This window comes from Tiliqua scincoides, chromosome 13, assembly GCF_035046505.1.
Source record: "Tiliqua scincoides isolate rTilSci1 chromosome 13, rTilSci1.hap2, whole genome shotgun sequence".
NCBI lineage: Eukaryota > Metazoa > Chordata > Lepidosauria > Squamata > Scincidae > Tiliqua > Tiliqua scincoides.
In genome coordinates this window covers 16,073,510-16,093,188 of record NC_089833.1, presented here as the reverse complement: position 1 = coordinate 16,093,188, position 19,679 = coordinate 16,073,510, and the positions used below count along the sequence as shown (strand labels likewise).

At 49.9% G+C, this 19,679-nt stretch overlaps 1 protein-coding gene and 1 pseudogene across 2 annotated transcripts; one reads left to right on the top strand and one right to left on the bottom strand.

Annotated features, from left to right (window-relative positions):
• Positions 1-152: 152 nt before the first annotated feature.
• ARPC1B (actin related protein 2/3 complex subunit 1B) lies at positions 153-17,548 on the bottom strand. 2 transcript variants are annotated; one of them, XM_066640422.1, is made up of 11 exons: positions 17,463-17,538; positions 14,999-15,209; positions 8,227-8,307; positions 7,686-7,790; positions 6,390-6,612; positions 6,008-6,115; positions 5,037-5,243; positions 3,829-3,904; positions 1,628-1,827; positions 1,191-1,281; positions 153-381 (listed from the first exon to the last, which is right to left on the bottom strand). In XM_066640422.1, exons 3-11 carry the CDS (start codon positions 8,288-8,290, stop codon positions 343-345), a joined length of 1,113 nt encoding a protein of 370 aa, XP_066496519.1. In that variant the 5' UTR covers positions 8,291-8,307; positions 14,999-15,209; positions 17,463-17,538; the 3' UTR covers positions 153-342. The 2 variants fall into 2 exon arrangements, with proteins under 2 accessions (XP_066496519.1, XP_066496521.1); XM_066640424.1 differs by lacking the exon at positions 14,999-15,209 and having other exon boundaries at positions 17,464-17,548.
• Positions 10,978-11,094, top strand: LOC136633969 (5S ribosomal RNA; annotated as a pseudogene).
• Positions 17,549-19,679: the final 2,131 nt, after the last annotated feature.

The following is a 19,679-nucleotide window of genomic DNA, read 5'->3' as shown; positions in this document are numbered from 1 at the left end:
AAGTTTAAATTATCGTAAAAATGTTTGCGTCGTGGGTTTGTAAAAGCTCTCGGGGTCCCATCCAGCCACTGCAGTGCTTGCGGCAAGCTCAGCACCCAGGCTTGTACTATCTATACAGGGAGAGGGGGAAAAACACACTTTTGCTGAGTAAATTATGGCCAGCATATCTATTTTTATTGGAAATATTTCCGTTAAATTCCTCTGCAAAGCTTGTCACTGTCGGGATTGTCTTCATTGATCCATAGCATCGCGGGATTAAAATGGGCAGTACTGGTTAAGGAAGCGAAGCTGGACGGGCAGGAACCCTCCTGGGGCAGGACTGGCCTTTCTTGGGGCAGCTTTTCACTTGATCCGGAGGCCCTTCATGGCAGATTCCAGGCTCTGAAACAAAAATACAAGTTGTGGGGAGAGGAGAAATGGGGGGTGTCCGGAACTCAGCCAGATCAAGAGAGCAGGTTGCCTTGGCCAATCCCAGTGAATGTAAAATATTCAAAAATGGTTTTGGCTTAGCCTGCTTTAGAAAAACCTGGGGAAGAGTTCGTAGTTCCCAAAGGCCATAACACTAAAAAGGGTAATCTGGAGGTGATCAGAGGCACACACGGGCTCTGTTAATCCTTTTTGGCAGGGCAGGTTCCCACAAGGGAGAGAGGGAGCTGGCAGTTTTTCACACCTGCCCAAACTCTACGTGCTTTGCATCTTTCACAGGAACACTGTTCTTGTAGGGAGCACATCCTACTTTCTTGGCCAGGAAAAGGATGAAGGAGGCAGAGTGGAAGAGGGGGTGGGCTAGAGTGCCATACTCTCTTCTGCTCCATCCCCATTTCTTTTCCCATCTAGGAAGGCACAAAGGCTGTCACACTGCCAGGTAAACCATGGGGCAGCACTTGCCAGGCTGCATCAGATGCAACACTTATTAGCAGCTGGAAGTGTGCCTTAAAATAAGGGTGGGTACTGGGTGAAATAGGCAGCTAGTAGCAACAAAAATGCCCTCTCATTCACCCACTAATCAGATACAGGGAAAGATTGTTTTCTTGGGGGGGGCAAAGAGTGGAGTTTTGTCTGAATTGACTGCATGTTCACTTCCAGGATAGGATTTGGGCTTAAATTCAAGTCAAATCATGCCCTACAATTTGAAATCTGTGCACCCTGGCCACATCTTGCACCCAGCACTCCCTTTGCCCCTGGCTTACCTTGATGTCCCAGAGGCCCAGGCCTCCATCCAGCCCTGTGGTGCAGAACTTGGAGCAGTTTCCTTTCCCTCCAGCAATCACTGAGATTTGGCTGCAAAAGGAAGAGACAGAGACATGCGTTCCTGGCAGAGCTCAGAGCAGAGGATTGTTGCTGAAGCCACTGGACAGAGTGGGATACAAATGGTTTCTGATGTAGCATTTTTCACTACAAAATTCTGAGACGGTAACTTGTCTGTTCACTGGTTTATCAGGCCGGGCACTTCCGGCACTGACTGGCTGCAGCTTGGCAGGGTTCCAAGTGATGAACCAGTGATGAACCTGCCACAGCTGTACCACTACGAATGTTCCTGACGCCCGTGCAAGGACTCTTTCCAAACCTTGCTGAGTGCACAAGGCGTCCCATTTCATTTCCCAAGGAGCCAAGCCAGCGTACTTACCTGATGCTGTTCTTGTGCAGCGTGTCCAGAGTGCTGGAGCTGTTCACGTCCGAGCTGGCTTTCTTGTCCAGGTTCTGGAAGCGCTCGCGGGCGGAAAGGCCCCTCTGAGAACTCTGCTTAGGGATGTCCAGTTTTGCCCCAAAACTCAGCAAACCCTGTTGCTCGTCATAGGTGAACAGCATCGGGCAGCAATCGTGGCCCTGGAAAAAACAGGACGGAAAGTGCCTCTGTTTACAGGAAACAAATGTGTGTTTCTATTTACTTCCATGTCGTTGGCAACCTTCAGTCTCGAAAGACTTTGGTATCGCGCTCTGAATGGTGGTTCTGGAACAGCGTCTAGTGTGGCTGAAAAGGCCGAAATTTATTTATTTATTTATTTACTTCCATACAGCACTAAATAAATACAGGCTGACAAAGCCATACATATAAATTAATTTGTCTTGGAGGAATAGGGATCAATCAACCTGTAGATCAGCCATTTTCAAACACTGTGCCACAAGTGGCCCACTGGTGTGCCGCAGGAATTTGGGGGAAGGTCATTTATTAATAGGGCCAATGGGAGATGTGAGCCCCCCACTGGCAGCATGGTGTGCCTTGTCAATTGTCAAAAACCTGGTGGTGCGCCTTGAACATTTTTAGTGCCTTGTCAGTGTGCCGTGAGATGAAAAAGCTTGAAAATCACTGACGTAGATTGTGTATTGAAATCATGAAAGTGACTACATGAATGGAATTAAAATTAAAAGCCCCAGCTTGGTAATACAGGTGTCCCTTCATATTGATAAATTTATAGATATTTATTGGTTTATTTTACTATATAAACTGCTCTGTGAACTACTCCTGTTGAGAAGTGGCATATAAATATTCTTAGTAATAATATCTGCAGGAGATATGTTCCTGCTAGCAGCAAACCCTACTCAGATTCCTATACCCCCAGTCCAAAGCATTTGTAGACTAAGAGGGGTGAGTCATGAGCACAATAAGGGAATTTGAGAACTGTGGATTAAGTGAAGCCGCAGACATGGGACACACATACAAGGGGACACTTGTATCTTCAGCAACCGACACCCCCCTCCCCCCCCCACACACATACAAATGAACATTAAACTTATAGCAAGTACAGGTTCCCTAACACTGGCAGGTTGGACACTGTCTGGTCGCCGCATCTCAAAAAAGACATAGTGGAAATGGAAAAGGTGCAAAAGAGAGCGACTAAGATGATTACGGGGCTGGGGCACCTTCCTTATGAGGAAAGGCTACGGCGTTTGGGCTTCTTCAGCCTAGAAAAGAGGCGCCTGAGGGGGGACATGATTGAGACATACAAAATTAGGCAGGGGATGGACAGAGTGGATAGAGAGATGCTCTTTACACTCTCACATAACACCAAAACCAGGGGACATTCACTAAAATTGAGTGTTGGGAGAGTTAGGACAGACAAAAGGAAATATTTCTTTACTCGGCGTGTGGTTGGTCTGTGGAACTCCTTGCCACAGGATGTGGTGACGGCGTCTGGCCTGGACGCCTTTAAAAGGGGATTGGACAAGTTTCTGGAGGAAAAATCTATTACGGGTTACAAGCCATGATGTGTATGCGCAACCTCCTGATTTTAGAAATGGGTTATGTCAGAATGCCAGATGCAAGGGAGGGCACCAGGATGAGGTCTCCTGTTATCTGGTGTGCTCCCTGGGGCATTTGGTGGGCCGCTGTGAGACATAGGAAGCTGGACTAGATGGGCCTCTGGCCTGATCCAGTGGGGCTGTTCTTATGTTCTTATTATACAAAGCAAAAGGGGGAGCTTCATGAGATAACCATGAAAGTCTACGGTTTGTACATCTGTCTAAAATGGAGTATAGGAAGAATCAAGTAGACACAGTGTAGCTTCACCAGGTTCCAGACAGGATCACAGTTTGCACTCAGGGTTTGAGGGGAAGTAGGAGAGACAATAGCGACCTGACAATAGTGGAATAGTGTGTTCAAAATACTTCGTATCCGGCAGGGATTTAAATCAAAACCAAGGTACCCAAATGATACAGGGATTTCCAGGGTGTCTATGGGAAAGCATTCAAGCACGTGGTCCTCCAGCTACAGTCTTGGAAGTGGTACAGTTGAGGAAGGCGGGGGCTGTACCATATGCACATTCAGGTCAACCCCAGAATCCACACTGTACAAACTAAGCCCTTGGGCAGAGCTAACAGCTTACTTACTGCCGCCACGAGGCTGTTCTCAGTGATGAATGTGACAGCCAGTAGGGGGAGAGTCTCTGTGGACAAGGTCGCCACGCTGTTAGGGAGAAGACAGTGAGAAGGAGGAGCACAGATTAGCTGCAGGTTCGCAGTCCACCCACCAAGGCTGGATCTAATACAAACTCCGGCTGCTGTCTTTTGACTGATTTCTTCGGTTTTTAATCGGTCTATCAAAGCTTTAACGGTCACTTCTTTACCCAACATGTAATTAAGCTGTGGAACTCCTTGCCACCGGATGTGACCTAAAGGCCTAGATGCCTTGAAAAGGAGATTGGACAGATTGATGGAGGCAAAGTGCATCACAGGTGACAAGCCTTGATGAGTATACGCCACCTCCTGGTTCTAGGGGTAGGATATCTGTGACATGCCAGGTGCAAGGAGTTGCAAAAGGATGCAGAGGTCTTGTGTGCTCCCCGAGGTATCTGGTGGGCCACTGTAGGATACAGAAAGCTGGACTAGATGGACCTTTGGCCTGATCTAGCAGGGCTCTTATGTTCTTACCTTTGCTCAGCGTGTGGTTGGTCTGTGGAACTCTTTGCCACAGGATGTGGTGATGGCGACTGGCCTGGACGCCTTTAAAAGGGGATTGGACAAGTTTCTGGAGGAAAAATCCATTACGGGATACAAGCCATGATGTGTATGCGCAACCTCCTGATTTTAGAAATGGGTTATGTCAGAATGCCAGATGCAAGGGAGGGCACCAGGATGAGGTCTCTTGTTATCAGGTGTGCTCCCTGGGGCATTTGGTGGGCCACTGTGAGATACAAGAAGCTGGACTAGATGGGCCTATGGCCTGATCCAGTGGGGCTGTTCTTATGTTCTTAAACTGCAATTCCCAGGAGGCCTTGCAGGTCTTCTTGTTGTCTGGTGTGCTCCCTGGGGCATTTGGTGGGCCACTGTGAGATACAGGAAGCTGGACTAGATGGGCCTATGGCCTGATCCAGTGGGGCTGTTCTTATGTTCTCCAGTGTCGTGAATATGTGTTAGTTTTCCAAGCCTCAGAAGTGCTCACTTTTCCTTGTAGGGAAGGAACTTCATACTCCCCACCACCCAACACATGGGTATCTTTTGGTCTCCAAATGCCAGCAAAGTCCTCATCCCATGCCGGCAAAGTCCCAGCAAGAAACTGACTAGTCTGTGCCCCCCCCCATAAAAGTTCCCCAACTTACGCCATTTTCTTGTTGGCATCTGCGAGGCAGATGGTGCTGTCGTGGGCCACCCAGGCTACACGGCTGCCACTCTCGGAGAAACAGATGCTGTGGACCCAGCCACAGCTGCTGCTCGACTCAAACATGAGCTCTCCAAATGGCATCTTGGACCCCCAGGGGGTTGGCGATGGGCGTTCCTCAACCTCCTTGATGTATGCAGAGAAAATCCTAAGTGGCGGGGGGGGGGGGAGAGAGAACAGGAATGAAACCATGGTTTGTTCCCAAGAAACTACATGCGCTCAACAGAATGAGAGCTATTCAAGCTAATAATAATAATAATAAACTTTATTTGTATCCCGCCCTTCTCCCTGAAAGGGACCCAGGGCGGCTTACAACATGTAAAAACAATTTTAAAAAGCATGATTTAACACAGATAAAAACATATTAAAAACATATTAACAGAGGCCATAAAAACAGTAGTCAGAATAAAAAGAGCATAAAACAGGAAATCATAGAGGAATCCAGCCTGTCAAAAAGAAACTAAAAGTTGCATAAAAGTTAAAAAGGCCATGGAATCAGAAGGCTTGTTTAAAGAGCAGGGTCTTCAGGCCTCGCCAAAAAAACTCAAGAGAGGGAGCCATTCTCAAGTCAAGGGGAAGGGAGCTCCACAACATTGGTGCCACTACTGAGAAGGCCCTATGTTGAAAAATCATAGTATCCAATAGGTCACAAGTGAGAAAAAGACATTCCTGTGTGTTTCTAAACACCCTGATAATCTCTCACCAAAGATCATGGAAAAGGGAAAATTTGAGGGGAAGAACTAGCTCAGGCCATGGTCTGAAGGTCTACGATGCAGCAAAGGTTCTGGAGATCAGCCAAGTGGGGTCTGGGCGATGCCCAAACAGGAGACCACCTGAGAACTCCATCGTCATCTCGAGTTCCACCACAAAAGGAAAGTGGCGTGCCTGTGCGACAAGCCAATAAATGCCCACCTGCATTTGAAATCGCAGGACCCGGCTGCGAGGAGGACGTTGTTGGGATGCCAGTCGAGGCTCAGGATCGTCGATCGAATGGGCTTCTTGATGTGCTTGCAAACCCACCTAGGAAAGATGGCAAATATGAGGATGGGGGACTACTGGGGCTGTACTACTGTCTAACTCAGTGCCGGGTTGCCTGCCTAAATGCTCCCTCATGTCAAAATCTCCCTGACTGTGGATAGCTAGCATATCAGAGAACAACTCCAGCCGTGTAATCGTTTCCCTGACATGCTCATTTTCTGCTTGCAGGGAGCTTTAGACGCATCCAAACATTACGGCCTGAAACTGCCCCTCCACGCACTCTGGAGGGACGCAGACCTCTGTCAAGCCCACTCACCAGTCATTTTCTTCCTCAAAGTAGCAGATGGAGATAAGCCGAGAGCCACTGCCCACGGCAAACTTGTTCTCTTTGGGGGACCACTTCACACAGCGAGCGGCACGGTTGATCCGCAGGATGACCAGGGTCGGTTTCCAGGCGTTGCCCTTCAGGGTCCAGACGTAGGCGTTGCGGTCTGTCCCACAGGTCACAATGCGGTTGCTGTCCGGAGCCCAGTCGATGCCTGGAAGGGCATGGAGGTGATTCAAAGGCACAGAGCCTCTAACAACTATAAGTCAGGACTCCAGGCTGGGACTACCCGCCTCGTAGTGGTATTGTGAGGTTAAAGTGGGGAGGGGGGGCCACATGGGTGGCAAGCTCCTCAGAGGAAGGGCAAGATTAAAACCCAAGCACTTTGGGTCATAAGAACATAAGAGCAGCCCCACTGGATCAGGCCATAGGCCCATCTAGTCCAGCTTCCTGTATCTCACAGCGGCCCACCAAATGCCCCAGGGAGCACACCAGACAACAAGAGACCTCATCCTGGTGCCCTCCCTTGCATCTGGCATTCTGACATAACCCATTTCTACGTAAAATCAGGAGGTTGCGCATACACATCATGGCTTGTACCCCGTAATGGATTTTTCCTCCAGAAACTTGTCCAATCCCTTTTTAAAGGCGTCCAACGAGCATCTAGATTTCTGCTTTTGGAATCTTTGTTCATGTACCCCTATCAAAGAGCTCCCTGGCCAAGCCCCTGCTGTGCCTTTAAGAACATCATGAAAGAAACAGTTTTAAGGACTCCAACCCTTCAGGTCTAGAAGGGGGGAAAAAATGAGAGGGGAAAAATTCTCCACAATGGCCAGCAGAGGGCAGCCTTGCTCGAGACATGCAGCTGAGCATCTGGGATCAGGCTGTGGATGGGAATCCCAGCTTTGCAGATCTACAGGCAGGCCCACGAGGAGGCAAACTGAGGCGGCTGCCTGAGGGGAGGCAAATCCTGGACACCACTGAGAGCCAGTCCTAACAACAGAAGGTTCTCCTGTGAAGCCCTTGATGAAGGGTCTGCCTCCAGAAGATGGGGGCAAACGGCTGTCACCTTGATGTCTTGCTGGCCAGCTTGCCAGGCGCCTGCTTGGCTGTTCTCCAGACCGGGTCTATCCGAATCAGTCTTATGGTGTGACAAAAAACAGGGAGCTCCCACAGGGAGCCAACTGGCCTCCTCAAGGTCCCTGCCTCCAATTCCACGGCTGGCATTCAGGTTGCACTCTTTCTAGTGACAGCTTTCCAGCAACACCAACACGGCGCTTCCCTCACCTGTCACCTGCCCATTGTGCTCCTTCAGTTCATGGACTTTCTTCCAGTTTGTCCCGTCTTTCTTGTAGATGTGGACTTCGTGGTTGTTGGGACAGATGGCAAGTTCTGGAGAGGCATAAGAACATCAGAAGAGCCCTGCTGGATCAGGTCAAAGGCCCATCTAGTTCAGCTTCCTGGATCTCCCAGTGGCCCACCAGATATCTCTGGGAGCACACAAGACAACAGGAGACCTGCATCCTCATGTCCTCCCTTGCCTCTGGCATTCTGAGGTAGCCTACTTCTAAAACGAGGAGGTGGCACATACCCATCAAGAAGAACCGGACCTGGCAAAAGGTTCAACCTTCTCCAGATAAGACCTCAGTCAAAAATTTGGTGTGGGTGTAGACAATCCAAAGCGTGGACCAATGGTCTGACTCTGAACTAAGGCAACTTTGTATGGTCAAATCCCAAACCCACACTGGGTTCTACCACTCTACAGACCCCAAAACGCTTCCTTTTCAAAAGAAGGCAAACTTACAGCCTACCTCACACAAAGACTTACGTGTTCTGTCCTTATTCCAGGCATGGCAGCTGATGGGCTCAAGCAGGAAGCTATGGTAAGCCATGGCTTGTCACCCTGTCCCGGAAGAAAAAGTCAGGGGTTTAAGGTGTGTCAGAGATGGCCTCCACACAGAGCTTTCTGGAGACAACAGGATGCAAAGTGATTATCCCTTAAGAACAGAGATATCTGGTTAGCACTATTTTGGGGGAGCTGTACCAGTCTTCTTAACTCACCTACACAGCAAAAGAGTCACCCTTGTTCAGTTTTGAGGGAAGTGCACTCTGAGTATGCTCAGAAGCACTCTGTTAATTACAACTATTTGGCACCTTGACAGTGTGCCATGAAATGAGAGAGGCTGAAAATATTTGCTCTAAGGGGTTGGGGCCTTGGAAGGAAGAGATCTCCCCCCACTCCTCTCCCCAACTGTGCTTTTGTTATAATTTTAGCAAGGAAATATTTAACCAGCAAAAGACAGCACAGAAACACAAAAGGCAAGATGAAAAACTTTCCCAACTCAACAATTACCACAACCCAAAAAAGAAAGAAAAATAGAGGATTAATGCCTGAAGCTTATGAAAAAAGATGAAATTAATAATAACGAAGAGGAGGGATTAAGAAAGAGAATTTAGGTTGCAATCCTAACCACACTTTCCTGAGAGTAAGCCCCATTGAACAAGATCGGACTTGCTTCTGAGTAGACCTGGGTAGGAGTGTGCCCTTAGTCTCATAGCCTTTATAATATTGATGATGACGGTGAATGAATTCATAAACTAGATCTGGAGCGCTTAGTAAAGTACAGTAAAGTTAAAGTAAAGTACTTAGTAAAGTTTCCCCTGGGGGCTGGGGATAAGAATAGGCCCTCAGTTTGGCTGTACTTGTAAGAGGCGACTAAACAGCCACCGGGTAGATGGGACTCGTCAGCCTGGGAAGGCAGCTCATCTGAGAGAAGGAAAACTCTGATCCCAAACCTCCACTGCCTTGTGGCTACATCCAGTTACGGAAAAGGCTTCAGGAGTCAACCTCGGGGCAAAATCCGGAGCCGGAGTCCCTGAGGCAGTTCATGGCTGAACACAGTCACATTCTGGCAACTCCTGCGACGCCGCTGGAACCAACCGTATTGGCTTCTGCCTTTCCATTGGACCATTCCAGCGACGTGGAGAGGGGGGATTTGCTGCATGGGTAACAGCCTATCCTCCATACCTACTTTACCCAGGCTTCGCGCACTGGAGAGGACACTCTGTTCCAGAACCACCATTCAGAGCGTGACACCATAGTCTTCCGAGACTGAAGGATGCCATCACATAGTAAAGTACAATTCTGGGACGTCAACATGTTGTTACTAACCACAACCAAACTCCCATAAGTGTCTCTAATTTGCATTTAGCTTAACTCAGCAATCTCTGATGAGTCAGTTTCTCCATGAAATGTATACTCCAAGCTTTAGCTAACCACCGAGGTTGGTGCTTCCTCAGGAGGACTTAAAAACAAGGAGGTGGTCTTCTTAGAGTTGAAAAACTGCATTGTGTTTTTTAAAAATGGGATATTCAAAATGAGCAGGGAGGAAAATGTCCAGGGCCGGCCCAGCCATGCGGCCAACTAAGGCAGCCGCCTCAGGCACAGCAAATTGGTTGTGGATGCCAACCTCCAGCCACCCACTGCTGTCCATGCACTCACCTCCACTGTTCATCGTCCCCTTGCATCCTGGCTTGGAAAAGAGGGAACTGGAGTGGAAGATGGCATGTGGAGGAGAGGTGAGGGGGGGACTGCAGCGCCCCCACGACTCTCCTCTACACTTCCTGTTCCAAAGCAGACAGCAGAAGGAACACAGGCTGGCACATGTGCCAGCATGTGGCATGCAGCCTCAGGCTCCAAGGATAGAGCTCCACTTACCAGTCCGAGTAGTTCTTGCGGCTATGAAAACACAAGTAGCAAAATCTCTTCTACCCACAGGCAAGCATCCATTTTCAAAATGAAAATGCCACGGGCTTTGCTGAGCCTTTGAACGTGGGGTTCAGCCTCCCATTCCGCGCAGAGGAGCCAAAGTTCCTGGAAAGAGTCTTGCAAAGGAGACCCGTTTTCCAAAGGACTCAGCTTGTTCCGTTCCCGTCCCGTCCCCGTCCCCCCCGGTGTGCTTTTGGCTCCCAACTGCTATTGAAAGGAAACAAGGCCGCTCTGATAACCTTTCCAAACAGGAAGCTGGCAGCCAAAAGGAGAGAGCACCAGAAGGGGCTCGCTCAGAAGACTCCAAGTTCCCTGCAGGCGAAGATCCGCGGGCAGCACAATTCCAGGGTTGGCTACTGTGGTGGAAACACCTCACTGGGCCTCTGCTCACCGTATGAATTGAGAGGCATTCCCAAACTTTGAGCAATGTTCTGGGGCAGGGTTGGCCTAAGTCTTCCTGGAAATCGAGGAAGGGTGCCGAAGCCTAGTGCCACTCAATTTTAGCGGCTCCCTGTTTTCCCACCACTCCATTTTAGTGGCTGATGTTCTGGTGTTGGCGAGATGGAGAAGAACACTCTAGCCATTCCAGGCATCATCTCATACATCTCAAAGTCTGCACAGAACCAGCCTGCCCAGGACAAGAAGAAGGAATCATTCCTGGTTTCAAGTAGGGAATTTGGGGTACTGACAGATAGCAGAGTCGGAGCCAGAACTGACCCAGGAGATAGGAGCCATTGGGAAATGCACAAGGACAGCCAAGTCAAGGCCTTTAAGAGCCCAATCCTATGCATGTCTACTCAGAGATGGTTGGCAAGCAACTGTTACTCTGCACATGCTTGATCTCGTCTGATCTTGGAAGCTAAGCAGGGTCAGGCCTGGTTAGTACTTGGATGGGAGACCGCCTGGGAATACCAGGTGCTGTAGGCTTATACCACAGTCTTTCCATGGCCGATCTCGTCTGATCTCAGAAGCTAAGCAGGGTCAGGCCTGGTTAGTACTTGGATGGGAGACCGCCTGGGAATACCGGGTGCTGTAGGCTTATACCATGATCTCGGAAGCTAAGCAGGGTCAGGTCTGGTTAGTACTTGGATGGGAGACCGCCTGGGAATACCGGGTGCTGTAGGCTTATACCATAGTCAGAGATAAATCCCATTATAGTCAATGGAGCTTACTCCCAGGTGAGTGTGGATAGGCTTGCAGCCTAACTCTCTGACTGTGCAGCTCTCCAAAGTTTTAGACCGAGACCCTTCCCAGTTCCACCTGTAGATTGCAGTCGAGCTAGCTACATATATAACAGCTCTATACGCCCGCTCCCCTTCTCCCATGTAAGTCTGTATTCGGACGTCACCCATCTTCAAGTGACACCCCAGGCAGGCGATCCTACCTGCCACCCCTTAGATATTCCTCTGCATACGCTCATCAAAGCACACAGACACTTCCCTATAAGGAATAACTTGCGCACCTCCCTACATGTGCGCAGTTTGTGTGTCTTAGAGAAGGATAAAAAATACCTTCCAGGCAATGAGCGCATTATGCTTGTTTGTCAGTTGACAACATATTCAGGGTCTGTGAACTAGGATCACCCCCCCCCCCCACACACACACACACACACACACACACTAGGACTAAGGGGGGAGAGAAGGAAAAAGCAGATTTCACCACAGTTCCAAAGCTGCCTTTAAAAGGCCCCTGGAGAGTGGGTGAGGCTGCCTTGGTGGGCTTTAAGGAAGGAATGTGGCCAGCATACAATAGGTATAGGGACGCTATGGGGTGGGATTGGCTGCAACAGCAGGGTTTCTGTTAGTTCTGGGAGCTGCCCGAGTCTGGCTCCAGCCGCTACCCAGGGCGTGGTGGGCGAGACTTTTAGCAGCCCTAAAGAGCTCTGTTCTTCTGAGAGGCAAACAAGCATTTTTAGGGCAGCTGGGCCCAATAGTGCTATATGGCCCTCTGCGCATGCTCTAAGACTGCATTCCCTGGGGCAGCCAATGTACTGGTTACGAACTGCTTTGCAAAGGGAGGGTCTGAACCGGCCTCGCCTCCACTAGGTGCCACCCCAGGCGTCATCACACAATGCAGTCATCCCAATGCAAACACACAACAGGGCTATCTACCCTCAGAGGAGGATCCCCATTGTGTCTCAGGATGAGTCACTCTACAGGCTGGGTCTCCTTCCCATCAGCCTCTGTGGCCGGCAAGGTCACTCTAATCTCTCCACACTGCAATTGGCTCAAATGCCCCCACTGCCAAAAAATGCAGGAGGATTCCCTTTCCACAGAGTGGGCTCCCCTGTTCATTGTTGCACAAATCTTTATAAGGGGAGACACCCAGCCCTGGAAGTGGCTTGCCCTGTATCAGGGGAAACTGGAATGTTCTGCCTGTCTGGATGCAGCACATCAGTAGGATCGCCTGCGTTCAGAGGAGTCTACCCGCTGGGTCTCTGGGTGACTCACTGCTCCAGGCTGGCTTCTTTCGAGTCAAGAAGCACATCTGGATCAGGACACTTGCAGAAATAAAGAAGGCAGGTTCCTCTGAGAGCAGGTGGCTCTTTTGGGATATAGCACCATGTTCCAGCTCAGGGAGCAAAATTACTTTGCCTATCCGGAATTTGAGTAGCACTGTCTTAGAACCTAGAACGCTGCTTTGAATCCAGAACTCTGCTGACTGAGCCCAAGAGCAACGCACCCCCCCCCCCCCCGGGAAACAGTCTCTTCTAACCTCCCATTTGGAGCCTGGAAGCACAAAGCCCCAAAGCATCAATCGCTTTCTGCGTTTTGTTTCTGACTAGTCAACACACGGGGGACGTTCTTAGTCTGGTCTGCGCTTCTCCTACTGAGGACAGAGCTGAGTCACTGTCACGCTTCCTCATACATCTGTTCTGGGCACGCGGTCTGCCCCCCCAATAAAAGACCGGACACAGAACATGGAAGAAGCCCTCCTGGATCAGGCCAAAGGGGGCCAGCATCTTGCGTCCTGCAATGGCCAATCAGATCCTCTCGGAAGCCCACAAAGTGGCAAGGAAGCCAAGAACTATCCCCCTCCCCTCGGTAACTGATCATTAAGGCAGATGACTGTTCAGCTATCATGGCAAAAAAACATTGCTCTTCTCTGGCCTGGCCCCCAAGTACACCAGGGGCAGTTTCTGGGTTTGCACTTGCCTTGTCCTTCTGGCTTCCTCCCCTGCCCCAATCATGTTTCCCTTAGCTTCCCCCCTCCCCTTTGTCCCCTCCAGTTTAGAAGGCAGAAAACAAGAGTACATAAGAACATAAGAGGAGCCCTGCTGAATCAGGCCGAAGACCCATCTAGTTCAGATTCCTGGCTCTCACAATGGCTCACCAGATACCTCCGGGAGCACACAAGACCTCAAGAGACCTGCATCCTGGTGCCCTCCCTTGCATCTGGCATTTCGAGGTAGCCTACTTCTAAAACCAGGAGGTCGCTACATGTACCCATCATGGCTTGTAACCTGGGATGGATTTTTCTTCCAGCAATCTGTCCATTCCACTTTGAAAGGCATCTAGGCCAAACGCCGCCACCACATCCTGTGGCAAGGAGTTCCACAGACCAATTACAGAGTCACTGTAATTAGGAGGTGCCAAATTTTAAGGTCCCGGGGCCAGATCACTCAGTATTGCTTTTATGGTGAGTGGGGGCAGGTCAATTATAGAACATATACATAAGAATTTTCACAGTCAGAGAAAAACTCTCTTTTCTCTGAAAGAGATTTGCAAAATATTTTGCAACTGTGAGGCAGCTTGTACGTGGCTCTCTCTCTGAAACCCAACTCAACTGTCACTTCATCCAGCGAGGGGAGGAAGGTGTATTGAGGCAGATTGATGGGCGGCGGCGGCGGGGGGGGCCACAAGAGAAAGGTGAATTATCATGCACTGGGCTCAACAGGCAGATCAAGAGGTTTTGGGGTGCCAGGTGTGGCTTGTAATTTGGGAACCCTGATCTAGGCCACTGTCAGGCTATCCTTCAGGGCTTTTGCAATGGGGGGGGGGCATTACCTTGTTTCATCAGAGTGACCAGTCAGATGTTTAGAAGAGTTGTCCCCTCAAAACTGGCATCCCTCTGCACCTGGAGATCTTCCAGGTATCCCTTCTGAGTACCCCATGATGGACCTCACCAGGTCCATAAAGTCATTTCATCCCCTTTTCAACCCACCTAAGCCCGTGGCCGGCATCATATCTAGGGCTGGCAAATTGCACCCATCCAGGCATTTATTGCCACCTTCACTTCTGTGCCCACAAAAGCTTCTGCCTGAGAAAATCCATTTGCAGGGACTCTGTTTTGCAGTCAACGCAAAGCCTCTTCTTTGAATTTTCAACTCCCATTTACACGCAGAGAGAGACGGTTTTTAAGAGCCTTGCCGAGGGAAGGAAGTTGCACGCAGCGTCCAACCGCCAGCTCTGGCGACCGCTTGCAAAACCAGCTCAGCCCAGGCAGCTGCGGGCAGCCAAGCCTGCCACGAAGCCAACTGCCCAGAGCGACATGGATCCTAAAATAAAATCCAGGTCCTCGCTAGGGCCACCAGATCCAGGCGTTGACAAAACGCAGCCTCTGGGCTCTACGGCGCGACAAAAGAAGGTTTTGCAAAATGACCCTTTGTGGGGAGAAGAAGAGGAGAAGGAAGAAAAGGTTCTTTTCACGCAGCCTGAAGCCATCCCGGGCCTTGTCGCACTGTCACTCTGGAGCCAAGGAACAGGCAGCTGAGTTGGAAAAGAGGGTGGAGGAAGTCTGGACAGAGGCCAAGAGCTTAGCAGAGCAAGGAGGAATTCTGTGCAAAGATCAGAGGCTGTTCTCCAGCCTGTGGGCATCTCCGAAACTTACCTGAGTGGCCAAGAAAAGTCACCCTTGTCGTCTTCGGCTCTGGAATCTGGAAAGGTAGACCCAGCTAGTTCATGGACTCTGATCAGTCAACATGAACAGCGGCAGGACTGAGCCTGTTTCGGAGGAAGTCAGAACTTCACTCTCTTTCCCCCTTCTACTTCCCCTTTCGTCTCTGAGAAGCACAACCACTTCCTTGCGTGGGTGTCGGGGGCCTGCAGAGCGAGAGAGACAGACACAGAGCGCACTGTTATGCCTGAGTTCCGCAGCCTGAAGGCCCGGTTTGCGTGCAGGAGGGTGTCTCCCTCCTGGCTTGGTTTTTTCCAGGCCTCTCCCTGCAAAGGCTAAGCTGCAAAAAAGACCTAATATTATTGGAAAGGCATGCAACGTGCAAGGACCTGGGGACGGAGCCAGAGATTTGGAAAGGGGTGGGAAAGGCAGGAAGGAGGCGGGTGGTTTGCAAACATGTTTGCCAGCTGTGCTCAAGCTGGGCTGGAGGAAACCAGCCGATCTGAGGCATTCAGAGAACGGGAGTCATCCCCCCCCCCCACTAAAAAAGGTCACCAATCTTGGGCTGCAACTGTGCACATTAAAGAAACGTGACTTCTGAATTGACATGCATAAAATTGCACAACAATTTGATTTGCCACCTTAGGCTACAATCCCATACGTGGCATCATATCCAAGAGAAAGTTTCACTGGCCCCAGGAGGACTTACTTCTGAGCATACATGTATAGGATGGTGCATTAGATCTACAGATCCATTAAACCGGCAGAAATGTGGACATGAAACACTGCTGTTGGGGGGGGAGCAGGGCCATAGCTGGGGGGGGCGGGGGGGGCTTTGCTCCCCCTGAGCCAGCAGTTTGCCCCCCCATCCCAGTATTTTTTCCAAACCTGTCCTATTTATCTAACCTGGCATCAGTTGGGGGTGATTTGAAGCCCTTTTTGCAACATTTTTTGTGCACAGGAAGGTCTACCCAGCTGGTAGACCTGGGCTCCAAGTCGAGAGCCCAGGTCTACCTGCCCGCTTGACCTGGGCTGTAAAGGTAGTGCTCATGGCCCCCTCCCAAATACAGACACTGGATCCACACCTGGTTCTAAGGAGATTCAACGCAGAAAGCTGGGAGGATTCAGCTCAACCAGGTGGATTCCATACATTCAAATCTTCTGTACTTTGCTTTTTAAAAGTAATTAATATTGTAAAAAAAAACTAGCATTCTAGTGGCATTACTGTATTTGACTAGTATATCTTTCCTCTTGCTTTTATGTAAATAAATTTTATTTTAATATGTATCAATGCATCAGCAATGTGTCATCGACAAATGTTTTATAGGCGCTAGATAGGCACAATATAGGTGTTATATAGGTGATAGATAGGTGCTAGACAGGCGCTATATAGGCGTTAGATAGGCATTAGGCGTTATGTAGGTGCTAGATAGGTGCTAGATAGGTGCTAGATAGGTCAGATAGGTGCTAAATAGGCATTATGTAGGCGCTATATAGGTGCTATATAGCTGTTAAATAGACGCTATATAGGCAGCTAGGCGTTAGATGCTAGATAGGCACTAGATAGCTGTTAAATAGAGGCTATATAGGTGTTAGGTAGGCATTAGGTAGGCTATATAGCTGTTAGGTGCTATATAGTTAGATAGGCGCTAGATAGGCGCAGTATAGAAGATAGGTGCTAGATAGCTGTTAGATGCTATATAGGCGCTATATAGGCACTATATAGGTGTTAGGCACTATATAGGCAGATAGGTGCTAGATAGGCATTTGGTGCATAGGTGCTAGATAGGCATTATATAGGTGTTAGGTGCCAGATAGGCGCTAGATAGGCACTAGATAGGCGCTAGATAGGTGTGAACTAGGCACTTTCAATACAAGTAAATACTACCTGCATCACAGTGATTTCACGCTAAGGCCAGCCCTACCCCAATTCCTGAAACAGTTGAACCCAGAACAGCCACAGTCTGTAGCACGCAGGCTGTTCACACAACGTGGGCCATTCACTTTGCTGTGCAAGGTGGCAACATTTTGGGGGGTGGTCCGGGAGGTGCAATCCAGGTGTCCCAAAGCACAAAGGAAACAGGGAATCGTACTGGGGATGGGGGAGGGGGAAGAGGGAAGCGCAGCTGTTCAGGGCAACCAGCTGGATTCAGTCCTGACCTGAAGGTTCTCTTGAGGCTCCAGAAAAATCTCCCCTCTTGTCTGCAGCTGAGATACCAAGCCCCTTCCTAAGAAGTGAGATACAGGAAGCTGGACTAGATGGGCCTTCAGCCTGATCCAACGGTGCTCAAGTTCCAGTCCCTTTAGTGGGAGTGCCTTTTGGGAAAGAGCACACACGACCAAGCTACAGCCATTCCCCAACCCCCTTCATGTAGATTTAGGCAACTGAAGGACAGAGCACAGATTTCAGCAGCCACCAAAGTTCTCCCCAAGTTTGTGTGGTCTCAAGCCAAACTCACCTCCTCGTAAACTAACACAGCAGGCAATGAAGCAGAGGTCCCTCTCTGTAAGGCATGTTCCAAGCTGCGTTCACTTCCTCCTTTCCAGTGACCAGAAAGGGAGGGCCCGTCTGCCACCCTCCTCCTCCTCCCCCTGCTCCTGAATTATGCAATTATACCCGGAAGCTGCAGTTACTGATGCAACCTCAAGCAGGTGAGGTGGATCAGGAGATCAAGTTGCCCCGAGCTCCACTGGTAGCCACAGATCACAGCTGTTGCAGCAACCTTGGTCCATTTTGTTCCGTCCTGTCTACACCAGTGGTTCTCGAACTGTGGGTCGGGACCCAATTTTTGATGGCTTGCAAAACTGACAAGGCAAATGCACTGAGCCCTATGGAAACCACAACGGAGCAGCACGTGCACATTTACTCATGCGTAGGCCAGCGTGCCTCAGTCCGCTTTGAGGGGAAGGGCGAGAGGAGTGCAATGCCACCTGCATGGTCCTGATCCCGATGAACGCAGACCCCAATAAACCCTTGAGAAGGAAGTCATTCCCCCTTCCAAAAGCTGAACAGGAAAAAATGTATTGAGTCCTGCAGAAACCAAAATGGAGCCATGTGGACACAATTACTCATGAGTAGGCATGCCTCAGCTCTTACTGAATGCCAAGCAAAGGGGAATATACGACCCTGATGAGATGAGCACCACAGAAAAAGGATAAAAGTAGAGGCTTGAGCAGCTGGTAAGGTGACTTTTGCTATGCTACACCATTGTCTGGCCAAAAACTGAACCTGGATTGGGGATCTATGCCAACAGCCTCCCCCATCCAGACAATCCCATGTTATAATCCCCCAAAGCAACTTGATTCACATTGTGCACAACCCAAGCCTGAACTAGTTTTAATACAAGGTCAGGTAAAAGCTGGGAAAAGAGTTCCAGCCAACCAATTGTCACCCATGTTTGGAATAGTTGAGATGAGAGGGCAGCACCCATAGGTGCTGGCACTGCCTTATTTATTTAATACAGGTATTTATATACCGCCTTTCTTGGTCGTCAGATTTCTCCTCAGACTTTGATCCAAGTCGGTTTCCATAGGCAGGCTGTTCTAAACCCCCGTAGGGATTTTTACAACTGAATAGTTCTCATCTTTCATAGAACTCCTCCTTCCAGCTGCGTTCCTTCCCAGTCTGGCCTCTCTCTGACCCTTCGACTCCCACGCTCCACTTGACGGCAACTCCTCTCTGCCACCGAGGGTCAGCTCTGCCTTGCATCCTCCTCCATCCCTTACAACAGCAGCTCACAAGAATTGTGCAATGTGGCAATTGCAGCTTTTCTGGTGGCAAGTACCACTGCAAAAACAAGACGCAGCTGCTGTGCCCAGAAGCGGGGGGACGGGACGGGACTTGCAAAAGCAGCAAGCAGGTTTTTCTTATTGCTGCTGCTGCCACCCTCTCTTCTGCATTCTCCTTGACTCACCTACCCCCCTTGAAGATCCAGGCTGCCACACAGCCACATCTTGCTGCTGGTGCACCACTGCCCCAGCCTCCTCCAGTGGTTGGGCCTGTCATGCTGGAGGGTCTTCTTCCTTATGAAGAATTACTCCCTATGAAGAGGGTCTTCTTCCCTACTTCTCCACCATTAAGAGAGAGGGGAGACTCTTTTGCACACCTGTCACCTTCCAAAGGTGAAAGAGGGCCTTTTCAGTGGTGGCTCCAAAATGCTTACCTTTGCGTTATGGTAGGTGGATGACTCCCTCCTTGCCGGAGGTTGCAAGACAAACGGAGATCCCCAGGAGGGGATAAAAGGCAGGATAGAATTTTGTTTCCTCCAATCCTACTGAAGCTTTGAGCATTTGAGGTAAGCACGTTGCACGTTAGTGGTGCTAGTGGGAAGGTCTGTGCTTTCCCACCAGTGCCAGATCCAGGCTGAGCATGTAGCAGAGCAGAGAAGGGCTATTCTGAGCAGCACAGGGGTGGGGGAAGGGCAGTAGTGGTACACACCACACACTATCCCCCTTCCTGGGCCAGGTACGTTCACACAAGGCAATGTGGACTTGCATCAGGTATTTAGCACGAGCAGGTCTGAGTTGCCCAATTGTGGCAGCTGGGACTTACCCTGGGGCAAGGGGACAAACTACCCCAAAGAGACTTCCAGGCTTGCAACTTCCCCCACAGGGTGCAGCATAGTCCGTGCTGGCACCGCTGTAACAGCATGGGGGAGGGGGGTTGGATAGAACTG